The sequence below is a fragment of the Perissodus microlepis genome, chromosome 11 (assembly GCF_051167445.1).
Source record: "Perissodus microlepis isolate ML-2025 ecotype Zambia chromosome 11, ASM5116744v1, whole genome shotgun sequence".
Taxonomy (NCBI): domain Eukaryota; kingdom Metazoa; phylum Chordata; class Actinopteri; order Cichliformes; family Cichlidae; genus Perissodus; species Perissodus microlepis.
Genome location: NC_140471.1, coordinates 35,921,597 through 35,940,664, shown reverse-complemented (window position 1 = coordinate 35,940,664; position 19,068 = coordinate 35,921,597). Strand labels below are relative to the sequence as shown.

The 19,068-nt window shown below is 43.9% G+C and overlaps 2 protein-coding genes across 2 annotated transcripts; both read right to left on the bottom strand.

Annotated features, from left to right (window-relative positions):
• Positions 1–6: 6 nt before the first annotated feature.
• Positions 7–9,377, bottom strand: LOC146378436 (uncharacterized). The gene has a single exon (XM_084944522.1). It carries the CDS (start codon positions 5,740–5,742, stop codon positions 3,046–3,048), a length of 2,697 nt encoding a protein of 898 aa, XP_084800648.1. The 5' UTR covers positions 5,743–9,377; the 3' UTR covers positions 7–3,045.
• Positions 9,378–10,466: 1,089 nt separating this feature from the next.
• LOC146378435 (uncharacterized) lies at positions 10,467–19,016 on the bottom strand. The gene has a single exon (XM_084942662.1). It carries the CDS (start codon positions 15,370–15,372, stop codon positions 12,610–12,612), a length of 2,763 nt encoding a protein of 920 aa, XP_084798788.1. The 5' UTR covers positions 15,373–19,016; the 3' UTR covers positions 10,467–12,609.
• Positions 19,017–19,068: the final 52 nt, after the last annotated feature.

The window sequence follows — 19,068 nt, the reverse complement described above, 5'->3', positions numbered from 1 at the left end:
CTGAAAACTGAAGGCTCTGCCTCCCATTCTACTTTTAAATACTCTAGGAACAACAAGTAGGCCTGCAGAGCGAGAGCGAAGTGCTCTAATAGGGTGATATGGTGCTACAAGGTCATTAAGATAAGATGGGGCCTGATTATTTAAGACCTTGTATGTGAGGAGCAGGAGTTTGAATTCTGGATTTAACAGGAAGCCAAAACAGGAGAAATCTGCTCTCTCTTTCTAGTCCCTGTCAGGACTCTTGCTGCAGCATTTTGGATTAGCTGAAGGCTTTTCAGTGAGTTTTTAGGACTTCCTGATAATAATGAATTACAGTCGTCCAGCCTGGAAGTAATAAATGCATGAACTAGTTTTTCAGCGTCACTCTGAGACAGGATATTTCTAACTTTAGAGATGTTGCACAAATGGAAGAAAGCAGTCTTACATATTTGTTTAATATGTGCGTTGAAGGACATGTCCTGGTCAAAAATGACTCCAAGGTTCCTCACAGCGTTACTGGAGGCCAAGGTAATGCCATCCAGAGTAAGAATCTGCTTAGATACCATATTTCTAAGATTTTCAGGGCCGAGTACAATAACCTCAGTTTGATCTGAATTAAGAAGCAGAAAGTTAGCGGCCATCCAGGTCTTTATATCTTTAAGACATTCCTGCAGTTTAACTCATTGGTGTGTGTTATCTGGCTTCATGGACAGATAGAGCTGGGTGTCATCTGCATAGCAGTGTAAATGTATGCTATGTCTTCTAATGATGCTGCCTAAGGGAAGCATGTATAATGTAAACAGAATTGGTCCTAGCACTGAACCCTGTGGAACTCCATAATTAACCTCAGTGTGTGAAGAGGACTCTCCATTTACATGCACAAACTGGAGTCTATTAGATAGATATGATACAAACCACTGCAGTGCAGTACCTGTAACACCTACAGCATGTTCTAATCGCTCTAATAGGATATTATGGTCGACAGTATCGAACGCTGCACTGAGGTCTAGCAGGACAAGCACAGAGATGAGTCCACTGTCAGAGGCCATAAGAAGATCATTTGTAACCTTCACTAAAGCTGGTTCAGCGTGAGGAGACTGACAGCTGAGCCTGAGGTGGGATCTGTGTGGCAGCAGGTCCAGGGGCGGATCTAAGAAAGTTTCTTAGGGGGGCATGGAAATCAAATCAAAGCCTTTTTAAACACATATGTTACATATGGTTACAATGGTTCACATGCAGTAAATCTGCACGTTTGTGTAACTGAATTATTTTCTTTAGCCCACATAATGAAACACCTCAGTTACACGTGTGAGTTTGGATGTTATGTACTGTGTAGCCTGTATAATAAATAAATATGTAGCCCAGTAAAGCTACACAACATGGGGCGGTTCATTTACAAACACAAGTCTAACTGAAGCTTCACACTTTGTTTGTTAGAAAAAATCAGATTGTTGCTTAAATTTACACAAAATGTCAGAAATCTGCACCGTCATGAACAAAAAGCTCATTTTTCATGATTTGTTGGGTTCACCCTCTGGGGAGCACGACATAACCGCACACTTTTCACTACTTTGTGTTTCACCCTTACATCTTTTGTTACCTCGCCTTGTTTGGTATCATTCAGCTCAACCTCACGTGTCTGAATTTACACTGAGTTTTTCACTGACATACTGTAGTAACACAGCTGATCTGAAATCACACAAAAACATCAAATCCTAGTCATAGTTACATTCGCCTTACTGTAAAAACCACAAATATGTTTAGTGAATAATTTTACTAAAGTTGAAATGCAAATATAAACTGTCACATTTTAAAAACTATGCACACAACAATAAAGTTATATACAACTATTTATCTAAAAGTCAGTGCATCCCACAGGTTTTTGTACAAACATTTAAAACTACTGAAACTACAATGAGAGAACAAGCAGGTGTCACAATAAGATGCCGCACAAATTATTTGTGTCAGTGAACAAAATTAGTTTGTGGCCACGAGACAGAGGAGAACAGCACAGGGACAAAGCTGCAGGCCTGACAGCAGGAGGTGTATCACTGCTCCTGTTTCCACCTGGAGACAGTGTTTGCACTGCAGCCTTTGTCACATTCATTAGTGCCCTCACTGACACACAACAACCACTACACAACACATTAACTACACAAGACAATAGCTCGCTCAGTGCTTTTAAATTATTTGTTCTACTAAGTGAGAAAAGTTTACATCATCAATTCATGTTGGCAATAAAAGAGCGGGGGCACAAGGGTCTACAGGTCAATGAAACTGACGATGCTCTTACTGCTTTGTGCTTGTGTTCATGTTACTGTAGAAAGTCAGTGAAAGAAAAAATGTGTTAACCCCTGGACTAAAGAACAAATGCTCCAAGTGGGCGAGGTGCTAATTTTCAGATGGCAGGTCTACATCTAGAATCAAAATGAGCACAAACATCAACAACCAAAGTGAAGCATTAAGACAAAACAGAGCAATGTCACACAGGATCCACACATTTGGGCCACAAAATAGATGTAAATTGACTAAAGTAAGACACAAATCAGACAAAAACAGATGCAGCATGATCACAAACAGACACATGTTGGCTACATGTTGATGCTAAATGACTAAAATCACACGTGCAACACTTTCTACATATTTGACAACAGAAGAAAAACACAAACAAAGTTGGAATGTATTTTTAATTATTTTTAATTTTTATTTTATGCCAAATTAGATATTTGGCATAATCAAGCACCAAATCACAAAGTCTCCTCCCTGTTTGTACTGTAAGGTCAAAACCCTACAGTACTACAGAGAACCCCAACAATCAAATGATCCCCCTCTGAGCAAGCACGAGGCGACAGTGGGGAAGAAAAACTCCCTTTAACAGGAAGAAACTTCCAACGGAACCGGGCTCAGAAGGGGCGGCCATCCGCTGCGACCGGTTGGGGGGGATGGAAATCAAAAAGGAGACGAGATGGCGTGAACTACAGTTGTTAAAATTTGGATTTGGTGCTAAAATTCTGCTTCAAGATGTTAAAAGAAGCAGGGCGGCGGGGAAAAGCCAGGATGGTCATTTCAATCATCTCTGGCTTTAGTGAACCACCTAAAGGGTTTTCGCAGAGCTTTTCCCAACGCTGAAAAAAACCTGGAAACTTTGGACTTTTTGGGAGGACTGGGGATGACTCCGAGGAGCATTTTTAGATGCTTTATCAGAACCTCATCAAAAGACGCATCCTTTGCCATCGCAGCCTTTAACACATCGTCTGGGGAGCCAAACTCCTTGATGAGGCATTTGGCCATTTTCTTGATGAACTTTTTCTTGTCATTCATCAGACTTGTGGCAGACTCTGTGCTGCTGAGTTCAGGCTGCATCAGATCTCTCAGACGCTTGAGGACCGCGTCTGGTTCTTTTGTAGTACATGCTGCCCTGGCAAAAAAGTGCTGAGTTTCAGGTTTTGATTTTCTGATGACTCTCATCATGAGGATAACGGCGAGGTCACTGGAAATTTTCTCAGCATCAGAAGATGACATTGATACAGACCTCATCTCTGACATGTCAGAGGAATCCTTGGGTGAGCCTGAAACACTGGCAGAGCGTTTTTGGGGAGAAATGCTCCCAGATGTTGGTGTCTGATCAGGTGACTGATCAGGTACCAGAGAGCATTTTTCTGGGGTACTGCTCCCAGACTTTGGTGACTGATCAGACGACTGATCAGACACCTGATCAGTCGCCTGATCAGGTGTCTGATCAGGTACCAGAGAGCATTTTTCTGGGGTACTGCTCCCAGATTTTGGTGACTGATCAGACGACTGATCAGATACCTGATCAGTCGTCTGATCAGGTGTCTGATCAGCTGCCAGACAGCATTTTTCTGGGGTAATGCTCCCAGATTTTGGTGTTACAGGTAATGGAACAGATTCTCTTCCACTGCCATCTGAATCTGTGCTGGTTTCCTTTGTTGGGGTCCTCGTTCTTTTAATAATGTTCTGGATGTCTTCCACAGCCACAGAAATTTTGTCCTCAATCAGTTGATCTTCGTCTTCGTGCTCCACCCAGAGTAAAAGCTTTTGTACAAACTTTTCTACTGCGTCTTCTACGAGCACATAGAGGACTTCAGCAGAAAAGGGGTGCTTTGATCCATGTGCTGGTTGTGGAGTCCTGGAGATGACGGTGTCAGACAGGGATCTACCCATTACAGGTTCGGGGACTTGATACAGTCGATCCGTCATAAGTAGATCAAACATTTTTGCCGTTAACTCCACAGTGAAATCTCTGGTTCCCCCACCAGTTCTAAAGTTTTCCACTGTTTTGTGGATGATGAAGACTTTTTCTTTCTTTGTTAATTTCTCATATAACTCATTAACGTCTGACCTGATCGCGTCAAAGTCGACGGGAGAGGAACGTATGTAACGGAGGTGTGTGTTTTGGCTGGAAACCGTACTTTTATCAGAGGGCACTGTGTCACCTTTGGGGCACTTGCAAATGTTTTTCAGACAAACAAGAAATTTTCTGTTTGCCTCCATTACTTTTCTCAGCTCTTTTTTCATTGTTTCAAATTGTTTTCTGGCAAACATGGAAAAGCGCTGTTTGCGTGCTTTGAGCCGGGAGTGAGAGGTGGATTGCAAACATCTGGAGAAGAAGTCTCTCAGCTTGTTGGTAATTAATCCTGCATTAAAGGCAGGACGCCTCTCACAGGGCTCTTCGCTGCTTACATCCATGTTGCCAATGATCTCATTAACGATGTCAGCTGCAACCACTTCTACTGGGGTTGCAGCCCGGAAACTTTGGCTTCCTGCGGCTCGTTTTGTTTCGTCCTTTTCTGTTAGAGTTTCTTCCTCGTCCTCATCTTTATCTGTCATCTCTCCATCTGAGCTCCTTGATGACAGAATCACAGAAATTTCTGTGATTGCTGATTGCACGGACATCTTTGAATCCGTACTTTCTGTACCGGAATCAGAGCCGCTCGACACGCACCGGCAGCGCAGCTCACGTGCGTGCCTTTTAAGGCACGAGGCAGTGTGGCAAACCATGCGGTGCAGCTTTTTAATATTACTGCATTTGCCGCTGACATAAACGGCGGGGTCTTGCGGGAGATCGGGGCTTTCTCTAATGAGTTTGACCGTTGAGCTGACCTTTTCGGAGATCTCTTCCTCAACCATCCGTGTCAGCTCGTCAGTGCTCTCATGTCGCTGTTCCGGGACGTTAAGAGCGCTGGCGATGGAGGCTGAGATGGAGTCTCCGAGGGACGGGCTTATTTTCCCCGCACCTAAAGGCTCCGGATCTTCCTTCATCATGCCATCCTGAATAACAGGAAGGGCATTTTTGAGGATTGTGCTAGAGGCGATCTGAATGATTTCACAAATCATATCAGCGAGCACCGCTCGGACGCCTGAGTCGCATGTGCCACTTTCTATCATGCTCCACTCAGCTCCAGAGAGCCTTTCGAAGCACCTGTTGATAGGTGGCATAATCTGGTCTGGTGTGACCACGACTGTATTTTCATTTTCGCTGCGTGTTGACATGGTTGTATCGCACACTAGATTTTCTGGGTTTGAGAGAACCGCTGGATAATTTCCTTGTTTGGGAGAACGCCGACTGTTGAACATTCGCAAACAGATGAGCAGTGATGTTTCTGTGTGAGAGCCGCTATTTAAAGCTTCCCCTGCCTGTGACGTGGCTGTGACGATCAAAGCAGAAGCGAATTCCTTTGATCTGCCAGTGACGCCGCACAGAACGCACGAGCACACGGATAGAAGCCGCGCCCTCACCATATCCCAGGATTCACTGCGAGTCAACGGTTGAAGAAAAATGGCGGACGGCCGAAGTGAAGCGCAGAAATACCGTCTTCAAAGTAAGCGCTGGGCTTTTATCCCACTTCAAATATACCGCGGAACAAATGTTAGCATAATGAAAAGTCTTAAAGTCACATTTAGCGACCCTTCGGCTAAGTTACGTGACGTTAGTGAGGTCGCGTTTAACGCGCTCTTTGCTCCGTTAGTTCGTTCAGGTTTCTGCCGAAGCTCCGTCTGTTTGTCGCTGTGAAGCCAAACGTACTTAAACGGTTCAGGAAACACCGAGCAGACGGTTGAGCAAATATCTGGCCCGCGAACTGCGGTGAGGACGCAGACTCAAGCATGCTGTGCTGCAGTTTGTCCTTAAAGAGCTCTCATCCTGTATAAAGCACTAATAATGAGACAGACAGTAGATGGAGAAGTCCTCCTGCTGTTGTTGTCAGGCTTATATCAAACAACCTGAGTCTGTCACCTTTGTTATAAAGACCAACACTCTGCAGGATCCTGTCCTGTTTCTCTCTGATTCAAACACATAAAGTGTGTCTTTGTGATGATAAGAGAAAACTGTGTTTTCATCCTGCAAGTTCACACATATTTGATGAACTTCTGCTGCTTTTGTTGCTGACTGCTGTGGTTGATTTCCTTCTGCAGGTGTCCAGAGTCAGAAGAGCCTGAGAAGGTGAGAGGAGACGGAGGCTCTCCACCCCTGATGAGACACCAGGACAGATCCAGGATAGTGTGTGAGGAAGAGGAGGAGGAAGAGGAGCCAGCAGCAGCTGAGAGATGCAGAGGAGAGCAGACAGCTCTCTGTAGTTGAGGGACTGCTAAAAACATTGAAAATACTTTTATATTTGCTTCCTGTATCTGCAGAAGTATCTCCAACACAAACTGTAACAGCTGCATACAGGAACCACTCACTGCTGTTTGTCCTGCAGGATCTGACAGGGAACCAAGGAAAAATAAGGGAACCACAGACAACTTTGATAATGCTTTGATTTATCCAGAATATATTTAGTTCAAATATTGTTTTCATCACAGTGGGATTGTGCTGGTTTCAGTGGGGAAAGTGTGCAGCTCATTTAAACACAAAGTTGTCCCTTCATAAAGTGTGTCAGTATTTTATAAAGATGTCATGTTTCTGTATCATCTCTCTGCTGTTAGAGCCTCCAAACATCAGCCTGTTTAATGCTCTCATATCTGCAACATCTTAAGTAAATTATACTGCACAGTTTTGTCATCAATAAGAGAATATTTACTGCATCAGTTTGTCTTCATTTCATCTGAAACGCACACGGATCGAATCTCTGACTTTATTTTTGGGATATTGCCCTTAAATATAACTAAAGCTTTCACACAGGGCTCATAAATGATACGAAATAGAAACAAATACCTTGAATTTTGACTGAAATGTCATATTTGATTCCACCACTGAGCTTTCTTTGTCCAGAATCAGAATGGGTTTTATTTCCAAATGTTGAGCAGCTTTACAACATTAGGAAATTGCTGCGGTACTTAGTGCAAAACATACTGTCAGACAACGCTGAAAGAAACCAAAAATGAAAAGTGCTAAGTAGATATATACATGATAGCAGGTGGTGATCAGTGCAAACATGGAGTGATGCAGTGAACAGTGTAGGGTCACTGTGTTCTGTGTGTATCTAGGAAATATCAATGATGTCACTCCTGTTACGTTTGTACCATCAAACTGAAATGAGACTAGTGTCAGCAGCTACACTAGCAAACTGTTTTACTAAACTTAGCATCATTGTTGTCTAAGGCGACTCAGCGCATGGCTGTAATGTTCTCCCATCTCACGCAGCTGAAACGACAGTTTTCACATAGAAAACAGTTTAACTCAGAACTGGGTACTTTTGTGTTGAATCGTTTTCATGATGTCTGTTTGTCGGCTGCGCTCGCACAGGATGGAAATACAGGTTTAAAAAGACCTCGAGTCCTTTTTCATGTACTCGTGGTGGCTGCAATTACTCAAACCTTCAAAACACAAAACTAAAATGTTGCCAACTGATTGTTAAAGAGAATAATCCAAAGCAGACTTCAGGTTTACCATCATTGCTGATCTTCTCTTGATCTTACACATAATCAGATATGAGACCGAGTGCTCTGTCATGTGGATAGTAAAGTTTTCTGAGTCCTCACAAGAAGAAAATCTAAAGGTTTCCATCGAATGAAACTAAAGACTGAAAATAAATAGAGGAGCGCTCTCTCCTTCCTCGGCACCGCCGCCGTCGAGCAGAACAGACCCACGCTGACTCCCGGCAAAGGTGGACTTCTCCGTCACCACGGGCAACGAGCTGGCTGCCGTGGCAACACCGTTCACCGTGTGATCACTGCAACAGCAGCAAAACAGAAGGAAATAAGATGGATTTCATTTTTCATTCTATCGGACAGATTTGCTGCAAATATTTGTGATGCTGCAACCACGGGGTGACCTAATAATGCGCTGCAATAACAGTGCAGTAAAAGCAACATTCAGCATGAATTACTGCCTCCAAGATCCAGTGCGAGCTCGGGCAAGCGTTCAACAGCGAGGCCGTTCAGATGGACGACAGGAGGCTGAAGGAGAATCTGCTGTTGCGATAACAAATGACTCTTCTGATAGAAATTGCTGAGCACTGTGCAAAAGCTTGGGAGGACTCAGCTGCAGATGTATCCAGAGGAGAGATGCATCAGAACAAACTGCCCATGACGGTGAAGTCTGTGACAGCTGACTGTAGCACGTGCAGGAGAGCACAAACCACCCCAGCACACTGCAGCACGCAGGCATCGGTGTGACGCTCGCTGTGCGCACTGCTGAGAAACAGGCGCTGAGCTCCCCGTCAGTATGTGACTAATGGGTTACAGTGATGATGATGATGATGACGTCACCGGTAACATTTTCTACTGAAAGCAGAAAAAAGTAGAGACGTTAAGCAGAGGCTCAGCGTGCCTCTCTGTCTCTCCTCTACATCCATCCATCCTCACAGGTGATTGGATGCTTTACCTGGTCTTCACAATCAATAGCAAAGCTAATAATGAGAGCGGGCACAGCTGATAGACAGAAACAGCCTGGTGAGAATGGCAGTCCTCTCACTGCCTACCACTGACTACACAACACAGTCAGCCAAGGTTTCAGGTGAACCCACGGTGAAACCTGGCCCCACCCTATCATGGGATTTCCTGAGGTCAGAAGGCCCAGGATGTGAGTGGGCATCAAGGCGTCTGGGAAGGATCTTGTAGGCACCAGACGTCTGCTTTATATTTTTATTTACCATTGAGTTCACGTTTGTTTTATAATTCATAGATTTGTTGCATAATTCATCTTTTCAGGATTAATACATTTGAAAACGTATGTTGTGTTTACATAAAGTAATGATATGTCACTGTTTGGGACTGGAACCTAGAAAGCGATGCCTCTCACTTTAAGTATTTAAGTGCAATAGCAGCATGAAACCCTGTGTGAGGGGGAAGGGGAGGAGCATGGACAGAGAGGTTAGGGGTCTCGCGGTTTTCTGACCGTGTGCGCAGGTAGTTCTGGATAAATGCTAATTTTTGTGAACTTTCATGCTTATTTAGGAACGAGTTCATTGTTATGTCTTCAGTTTGTAAGAAATAAACAATCTTTAAAGTCATAATGCAACTGGAAGCATTTCTTTTGGAAACCAGGAACACGCGTCAGCGTCACCTGGTCCAGCCCTAACTATATGCTTTAGCAAAAAGGAAAGTTTGAAGCCTAATCTTGAAAGTAGAGATAGTGTCTGTCTCCTGAATCCAAACTGGAAGCTGGTTCCACAGAAGAGGGGCCTGAAAACTGAAGGCTCTGCCTCCCATTCTACTTTTAAATACTCTAGGAACAACAAGTAGGCCTGCAGAGCGAGAGCGAAGTGCTCTAATAGGGTGATATGGTGCTACAAGGTCATTAAGATAAGATGGGGCCTGATTATTTAAGACCTTGTATGTGAGGAGCAGGAGTTTGAATTCTGGATTTAACAGGAAGCCAAAACAGGAGAAATCTGCTCTCTCTTTCTAGTCCCTGTCAGGACTCTTGCTGCAGCATTTTGGATTAACTGAAGGCTTTTCAGTGAGTTTTTAGGACTTCCTGATAATAATGAATTACAGTCGTCCAGCCTGGAAGTAATAAATGCATGAACTAGTTTTTCAGCGTCACTCTGAGACAGGATATTTCTAACTTTAGAGATGTTGCACAAATGGAAGAAAGCAGTCTTACATATTTGTTTAATATGTGCGTTGAAGGACATGTCCTGGTCAAAAATGACTCCAAGGTTCCTCACAGCGTTACTGGAGGCCAAGGTAATGCCATCCAGAGGAAGAATCTGCTTAGATACCATATTTCTAAGATTTTCAGGGCCGAGTACAATAACCTCAGTTTGATCTGAATTAAGAAGCAGAAAGTTAGCGGCCATCCAGGTCTTTATGTCTTTAAGACATTCCTGCAGTTTAACTCATTGGTGTGTGTTATCTGGCTTCATGGACAGATAGAGCTGGGTGTCATCTGCATAGCAGTGTAAATGTATGCTATGTCTTCTAATGATGCTGCCTAAGGGAAGCATGTATAATGTAAACAGAATTGGTCCTAGCACTGAACCCTGTGGAACTCCATAATTAACCTCAGTGTGTGAAGAGGACTCTCCATTTACATGCACAAACTGGAGTCTATTAGATAGATATGATTCAAACCACTGCAGCGCAGTACCTGTAACACCTACAGCATGTTCTAATCGCTCTAATAGGATATTATGGTCGACAGTATCGAACGCTGCACTGAGGTCTAGCAGGACAAGCACAGAGATGAGTCCACTGTCAGAGGCCATAAGAAGATCATTTGTAACCTTCACTAAAGCTGGTTCAGCGTGAGGAGACTGACAGCTGAGCCTGAGGTGGGATCTGTGTGGCAGCAGGTCCAGGGGCGGATCTAAGAAAGTTTCTTAGGGGGGCATGGAAATCAAATCAAAGCCTTTTTAAACACATATGTTACATATGGTTACAATGGTTCACATGCAGTAAATCTGCACGTTTGTGTAACTGAATTATTTTCTTTAGCCCACATAATGAAACACCTCAGTTACACGTGTGAGTTTGGATGTTATGTACTGTGTAGCCTGTATAATAAATAAATATGTAGCCCAGTAAAGCTACACAACATGGGGCGGTTCATTTACAAACACAAGTCTAACTGAAGCTTCACACTTTGTTTGTTAGAAAAAATCAGATTGTTGCTTAAATTTACACAAAATGTCAGAAATCTGCACCGTCATGAACAAAAAGCTCATTTTTCATGATTTGTTGGGTTCACCCTCTGGGGAGCACGACATAACCGCACACTTTTCACTACTTTGTGTTTCACCCTTACATCTTTTGTTACCTCGCCTTGTTTGGTATCATTCAGCTCAACCTCACGTGTCTGAATTTACACTGAGTTTTTCACTGACATACTGTAGTAACACAGCTGATCTGAAATCACACAAAAACATCAAATCCTAGTCATAGTTACATTCGCCTTACTGTAAAAACCACAAATATGTTTAGTGAATAATTTTACTAAAGTTGAAATGCAAATATAAACTGTCACATTTTAAAAACTATGCACACAACAATAAAGTTATATACAACTATTTATCTAAAAGTCAGTGCATCCCACAGGTTTTTGTACAAACATTTAAAACTACTGAAACTACAATGAGAGAACAAGCAGGTGTCACAATAAGATGCCGCACAAATTATTTGTGTCAGTGAACAAAATTAGTTTGTGGCCACGAGACAGAGGAGAACAGCACAGGGACAAAGCTGCAGGCCTGACAGCAGGAGGTGTATCACTGCTCCTGTTTCCACCTGGAGACAGTGTTTGCACTGCAGCCTTTGTCACATTCATTAGTGCCCTCACTGACACACAACAACCACTACACAACACATTAACTACACAAGACAATAGCTCGCTCAGTGCTTTTAAATTATTTGTTCTACTAAGTGAGAAAAGTTTACATCATCAATTCATGTTGGCAATAAAAGAGCGGGGGCACAAGGGTCTACAGGTCAATGAAACTGACGATGCTCTTACTGCTTTGTGCTTGTGTTCATGTTACTGTAGAAAGTCAGTGAAAGAAAAAATGTGTTAACCCCTGGACTAAAGAACAAATGCTCCAAGTGGGCGAGGTGCTAATTTTCAGATGGCAGGTCTACATCTAGAATCAAAATGAGCACAAACATCAACAACCAAAGTGAAGCATTAAGACAAAACAGAGCAATGTCACACAGGATCCACACATTTGGGCCACAAAATAGATGTAAATTGACTAAAGTAAGACACAAATCAGACAAAAACAGATGCAGCATGATCACAAACAGACACATGTTGGCTACATGTTGATGCTAAATGACTAAAATCACACGTGCAACACTTTCTACATATTTGACAACAGAAGAAAAACACAAACAAAGTTGGAATGTATTTTTAATTATTTTAAATTTTTATTTTATGCCAAATTAGATATTTGGCATAATCAAGCACCAAATCACAAAGTCTCCTCCCTGTTTGTACTGTAAGGTCAAAACCCTACAGTACTACAGAGAACCCCAACAATCAAATGATCCCCCTCTGAGCAAGCACGAGGCGACAGTGGGGAAGAAAAACTCCCTTTAACAGGAAGAAACTTCCAACGGAACCGGGCTCAGAAGGGGCGGCCATCCGCTGCGACCGGTTGGGGGGGATGGAAATCAAAAAGGAGACGAGATGGCGTGAACTACAGTTGTTAAAATTTGGATTTGGTGCTAAAATTCTGCTTCAAGATGTTAAAAGAAGCAGGGCGGCGGGGAAAAGCCAGGATGGTCATTTCAATCATCTCTGGCTTTAGTGAACCACCTAAAGGGTTTTCGCAGAGCTTTTCCCAACGCTGAAAAAAACCTGGAAACTTTGGACTTTTTGGGAGGACTGGGGATGACTCCGAGGAGCATTTTTAGATGCTTTATCAGAACCTCATCAAAAGACGCATCCTTTGCCATCGCAGCCTTTAACACATCGTCTGGGGAGCCAAACTCCTTGATGAGGCATTTGGCCATTTTCTTGATGAACTTTTTCTTGTCATTCATCAGACTTGTGGCAGACTCTGTGCTGCTGAGTTCAGGCTGCATCAGATCTCTCAGACGCTTGAGGACCGCGTCTGGTTCTTTTGTAGTACATGCTGCCCTGGCAAAAAAGTGCTGAGTTTCAGGTTTTGATTTTCTGATGACTCTCATCATGAGGATAAGGGCGAGCTCACTGGAAATTTTCTCAGCATCAGAAGATGACACTGATACAGACCTCATCTCTGACATGTCAGAGGAATCCTTGGCTGAGCCTGAAACACTGGCAGAGCGTTTTTGGGGAGAAATGCTCCCAGATGTTGGTGTCTGATCAGGTGACTGATCAGGTACCAGAGAGCATTTTTCTGGGGTACTGCTCCCAGATTTTGGTGATTGATCAGACGACTGATCAGACACCTGATCAGTCGTCTGATCAGGTGTCTGATCAGGTACCAGAGAGCATTTTTCTGGGGTAATGCTCCCAGACTTTGGTGACTGATCAGTCGTCTGATCAGGTGTCTGATCAGCTGCCAGACAGCATTTTTCTGGGGTAATGCTCCCAGATTTTGGTGACTGATCAGACACCTGATCAGTCGTCTGATCAGGTGTCTGATCAGCTGCCAGACAGCATTTCTCTGGGGTAATGCTCCCAGATTTTGGTGTTACAGGTATTGGAACAGATTCTCTTCCACTGCCATCTGAATCTGTGCTGGTTTCCTTTGTTGGGGTCCTCGTTCTTTTAATAATGTTCTGGATGTCTTCCACAGCCACAGAAATTTTGTCCTCAATCAGTTGATCTTCGTCTTCGTGCTCCACCCAGAGTAAAAGCTTTTGTACAAACTTTTCTACTGCGTCTTCTACGAGCACATAGAGGACTTCAGCAGAAAAGGGACGCTTTGATCCATGTGCTGGTTGTGGAGTCCTGGAGATGACGGTGTCAGACAGGGATCTACCCATTACAGGTTCGGGGACTTGATACAGTCGATCCGTCATAAGTAGATCAAACATTTTTGCCGTTAACTCCACAGTGAAATCTCTGGTTCCCCCACCAGTTCTAAAGTTTTCCACTGTTTTGTGGATGATGAAGACTTTTTCTTTCTTTGTTAATTTCTCATATAACTCATTAACGTCTGACCTGATCGCGTCAAAGTCGACGGGAGAGGAACGTATGTAACGGAGGTGTGTGTTTTGGCTGGAAACCGTACTTTTATCAGAGGGCACTGTGTCACCTTTGGGGCATTTGCAAATGTTTTTCAGACAAACAAGAAATTTTCTGTTTGCCTCCATTACTTTTCTCAGCTCTTTTTTCATTGTTTCAAATTGTTTTCTGGCAAACATGGAAAAGCGCTGTTTGCGTGCTTTGAGCCGGGAGTGAGAGGTGGATTGCAAACATCTGGAGAAGAAGTCTCTCAGCTTGTTGCTAATTAATCCTGCATTAAAGGCAGGACGCCTCTCACAGGGCTCTTCGCTGCTTACATCCATGTTGCCAATGATCTCATTAACGATGTCAGCTGCAACCACTTCTACTGGGGTTGCAGCCCGGAAACTTTGGCTTCCTGCGGCTCGTTTTGTTTCGTCCTTTTCTGTTAGAGTTTCTTCCTCGTCCTCATCTTTATCTGTCATCTCTCCATCTGAGCTCCTTGATGACAGAATCACAGAAATCTCTGTGATTGCTGATTGCACGGACATCTTTGAATCTGTACTTTCTGTACCGGAATCAGAGCCGCTCGACACGCACCGGCAGCGCAGCTCACGTGCATGCCTTTTAAGGCACGAGGCAGTGTGGCAAACCATGCGGTGCAGCTTTTTAATATTACTGCATTTGCCGCTGACATAAACGGCGGGGTCTTGCGGGAGATCGGGGCTTTCTCTAATGAGTTTGACCGTTGAGCTGACCTTTTCGGAGATCTCTTCCTCAACCATCCGTGTCAGCTCGTCAGTGCTCTCATGTCGCTGTTCCGGGACGTTAAGAGCGCTGGCGATGGAGGCTGAGATGGAGTCTCCGAGGGACGGGCTTATTTTCCCCGCACCTAAAGGCTCCGGATCTTCCTTCATCATGCCATCCTGAATAACAGGAAGGGCATTTTTGAGGATTGTGCTAGAGGCGATCTGAATGATTTCACAAATCATATCAGCGAGCACCGCTCGGACGCCTGAGTCGCATGTGCCACTTTCTATCATGCTCCACTCAGCTCCAGAGAGCCTTTCGAAGCACCTGTTGATAGGTGGCATAATCTGGTCTGGTGTGACCACGACTGTATTTTCATTTTCGCTGCGTGTTGACATGGTTGTATCGCACACTAGATTTTCTGGGTTTGAGAGAACCGCTGGATAATTTCCTTGTTTGGGAGAACGCCGACTGTTGAACATTCGCAAACAGATGAGCAGTGATGTTTCTGTGTGAGAGCCGCTATTTAAAGCTTCCCCTGCCTGTGACGTGGCTGTGACGATCAAAGCAGAAGCTAATTCCTTTGATCTGCCAGTGACGCCGCACAGAACGCACGAGCACACGGATAGAAGCCGCGCCCTCACCATATCCCAGGATTCACTGCGAGTCAACGGTTGAAGAAAAATGGCGGACGGCCGAAGTGAAGCGCAGAAATACCGTCTTCAAAGTAAGCGCTGGGCTTTTATCCCACTTCAAATATACCGCGGAACAAATGTTAGCATAATGAAAAGTCTTAAAGTCACATTTAGCGACCCTTCGGCTAAGTTACGTGACGTTAGTGAGGTCGCGTTTAACGCGCTCTTTGCTCCGTTAGTTCGTTCAGGTTTCTGCCGAAGCTCCGTCTGTTTGTCGCTGTGAAGCCAAACGTACTTAAACGGTTCAGGAAACACCGAGCAGACGGTTGAGCAAATATCTGGCCCGCGAACTGCGGTGAGGACGCAGACTCAAGCATGCTGTGCTGCAGTTTGTCCTTAAAGAGCTCTCATCCTGTATAAAGCACTAATAATGAGACAGACAGTAGATGGAGAAGTCCTCCTGCTGTTGTTGTCAGGCTTATATCAAACAACCTGAGTCTGTCACCTTTGTTATAAAGACCAACACTCTGCAGGATCCTGTCCTGTTTCTCTCTGATTCAAACACATAAAGTGTGTCTTTGTGATGATAAGAGAAAACTGTGTTTTCATCCTGCAAGTTCACACATATTTGATGAACTTCTGCTGCTTTTGTTGCTGACTGCTGTGGTTGATTTCCTTCTGCAGGTGTCCAGAGTCAGAAGAGCCTGAGAAGGTGAGAGGAGACGGAGGCTCTCCACCCCTGATGAGACACCAGGACAGATCCAGGACAGTGTGTGAGGAAGAGGAGGAGGGAGAGGAGCCAGCAGCAGCTGAGAGATGCAGAGGAGAGCAGACAGCTCTCTGTAGTTGAGGGACTGCTAAAAACATTGAAAACACTTTTATATTTGCTTCCTGTATCTGCAGAAGTATCTCCAACACAAACTGTAACAGCTGCATACAGGAACCACTCACTGCTGTTTGTCCTGCAGGATCTGACAGGGAACCAAGGAAAAATAAGGGAACCACAGACAACTTTGATAATGCTTTGATTTATCCAGAATATATTTAGTTCAAATATTGTTTTCATCACAGTGGGATTGTGCTGGTTTCAGTGGGGAAAGTGTGCAGCTCATTTAAACACAAAGTTGTCCCTTCATAAAGTGTGTCAGTATTTTATAAAGATGTCATGTTTCTGTATCATCTCTCTGCTGTTAGAGCCTCCAAACATCAGCCTGTTTAATGCTCTCATATCTGCAACATCTTAAGTAAATTATACTGCACAGTTTTGTCATCAATAAGAGAATATTTACTGCATCAGTTTGTCTTCATTTCATCTGAAACACACACGGATCGAATCTCTGACTTTATTTTTGGGATATTGCCCTTAAATATAACTAAAGCTTTCACACAGGGCTCATAAATGATACGAAATAGAAACAAATACCTTGAATTTTGACTGAAATGTCATATTTGATTCCACCACTGAGCTTTCTTTGTCCAGAATCAGAATGGGTTTTATTTCCAAATGTTGAGCAGCTTTACAACATTAGGAAATTGCTGCGGTACTTAGTGCAAAACATACTGTCAGACAACGCTGAAAGAAACCAAAAATGAAAAGTGCTAAGTAGATATATACATGATAGCAGGTGGTGATCAGTGCAAACATGGAGTGATGCAGTGAACAGTGTAGGGTCACTGTGTTCTGTGTGTATCTAGGAAATATCAATGATGTCACTCCTGTTACGTTTGTACCATCAAACTGAAATGAGACTAGTGTCAGCAGCTACACTAGCAAACTGTTTTACTAAACTTAGCATCATTGTTGTCTAAGGCGACTCAGCGCATGGCTGTAATGTTCTCCCATCTCACGCAGCTGAAACGACAGTTTTCACATAGAAAACAGTTTAACTCAGAACTGGGTACTTTTGTGTTGAATCGTTTTCATGATGTCTGTTTGTCGGCTGCGCTCGCACAGGATGGAAATACAGGTTTAAAAAGACCTCGAGTCCTTTTTCTTGTACTCGTGGTGGCTGCAATTACTCAAACCTTCAAAACACAAAACTAAAATGTTGCCAACTGATTGTTAAAGAGAATAATCCAAAGCAGACTTCAGGTTTACCATCATTGCTGATCTTCTCTTGATCTTACACATAATCAGATATGAGACCGAGTGCTCTGTCATGTGGATAGTAAAGTTTTCTGAGTCCTCACAAGAAGAAAATCTAAAGGTTTCCATCGAATGAAACTAAAGACTGAAAATAAATAGAGGAGCGCTCTCTCCTTCCTCGGCACCGCCGCCGTCGAGCAGAACAGACCCACGCTGACTCCCGGCAAAGGTGGACTTCTCCGTCACCACGGGCAACGAGCTGGCTGCCGTGGCAACACCGTTCACCGTGTGATCACTGCAACAGCAGCAAAACAGAAGGAAATAAGATGGATTTCATTTTTCATTCTATCGGACAGATTTGCTGCAAATATTTGTGATGCTGCAACCACGGGGTGACCTAATAATGCGCTGCAATAACAGTGCAGTAAAAGCAACATTCAGCATGAATTACTGCCTCCAAGATCCAGTGCGAGCTCGGGCAAGCGTTCAACAGCGAGGCCGTTCAGATGGACGACAGGAGGCTGAAGGAGAATCTGCTGTTGCGATAACAAATGACTCTTCTGATAGAAATTGCTGAGCACTGTGCAAAAGCTTGGGAGGACTCAGCTGCAGATGTATCCAGAGGAGAGATGCATCAGAACAAACTGCCCATGACGGTGAAGTCTGTGACAGCTGACTGTAGCACGTGCAGGAGAGCACAAACCACCCCAGCACACTGCAGCACGCAGGCATCGGTGTGACGCTCGCTGTGCGCACTGCTGAGAAACAGGCGCTGAGCTCCCCGTCAGTATGTGACTAATGGGTTACAGTGATGATGATGATGATGACGTCACCGGTAACATTTTCTACTGAAAGCAGAAAAAAGTAGAGACGTTAAGCAGAGGCTCAGCGTGCCTCTCTGTCTCTCCTCTACATCCATCCATCCTCACAGGTGATTGGATGCTTTACCTGGTCTTCACAATCAATAGCAAAGCTAATAATGAGAGCGGGCACAGCTGATAGACAGAAACAGCCTGGTGAGAATGGCAGTCCTCTCACTGCCTACCACTGACTACACAACACAGTCAGCCAAGGTTTCAGGTGAACCCACGGTGAAACCTGGCCCCACCCTATCATGGGATTTCCTGAGGTCAGAAGGCCCAGGATGTGAGTGGGCATCAAGGCGTCTGGGAAGGATCTTGTAGGCACCAGACGTCTGCTTTATATTTTTATTTACCATTGAGTTCACGTTTGTTTTATAATTCATAGATTTGTTGCATAATTCATCTTTTCAGGATTAATACATTTGAAAACGTATGTTGTGTTTACATAAAGTAATGATATGTCACTGTTTGGGACTGGAACCTAGAAAGCGATGCCTCTCACTTTAAGTATTTAAGTGCAATAGCAGCATGAAACCCTGTGTGAGGGGGAAGGGGAGGAGCATGGACAGAGAGGTTAGGGGTCTCGCGGTTTTCTGACCGTGTGCGCAGGTAGTTCTGGATAAATGCTAATTTTTGTGAACTTTCATGCTTATTTAGGAACGAGTTCATTGTTATGTCTTCAGTTTGTAAGAAATAAACAATCTTTAAGTCATAATGCAACTGGAAGCATTTCTTTTGGAAACCAGGAACACGCGTCAG

Bases quoted from the DNA above. Each gene is read 5' to 3' on its own strand.
- LOC146378436 (XM_084944522.1), bottom strand. From the start codon at position 5,742: ATGGTGAGGGCGCGGCTTCTATCCGTGTGCTCGTGCGTTCTGTGCGGC.
- LOC146378435 (XM_084942662.1), bottom strand. From the start codon at position 15,372: ATGGTGAGGGCGCGGCTTCTATCCGTGTGCTCGTGCGTTCTGTGCGGC.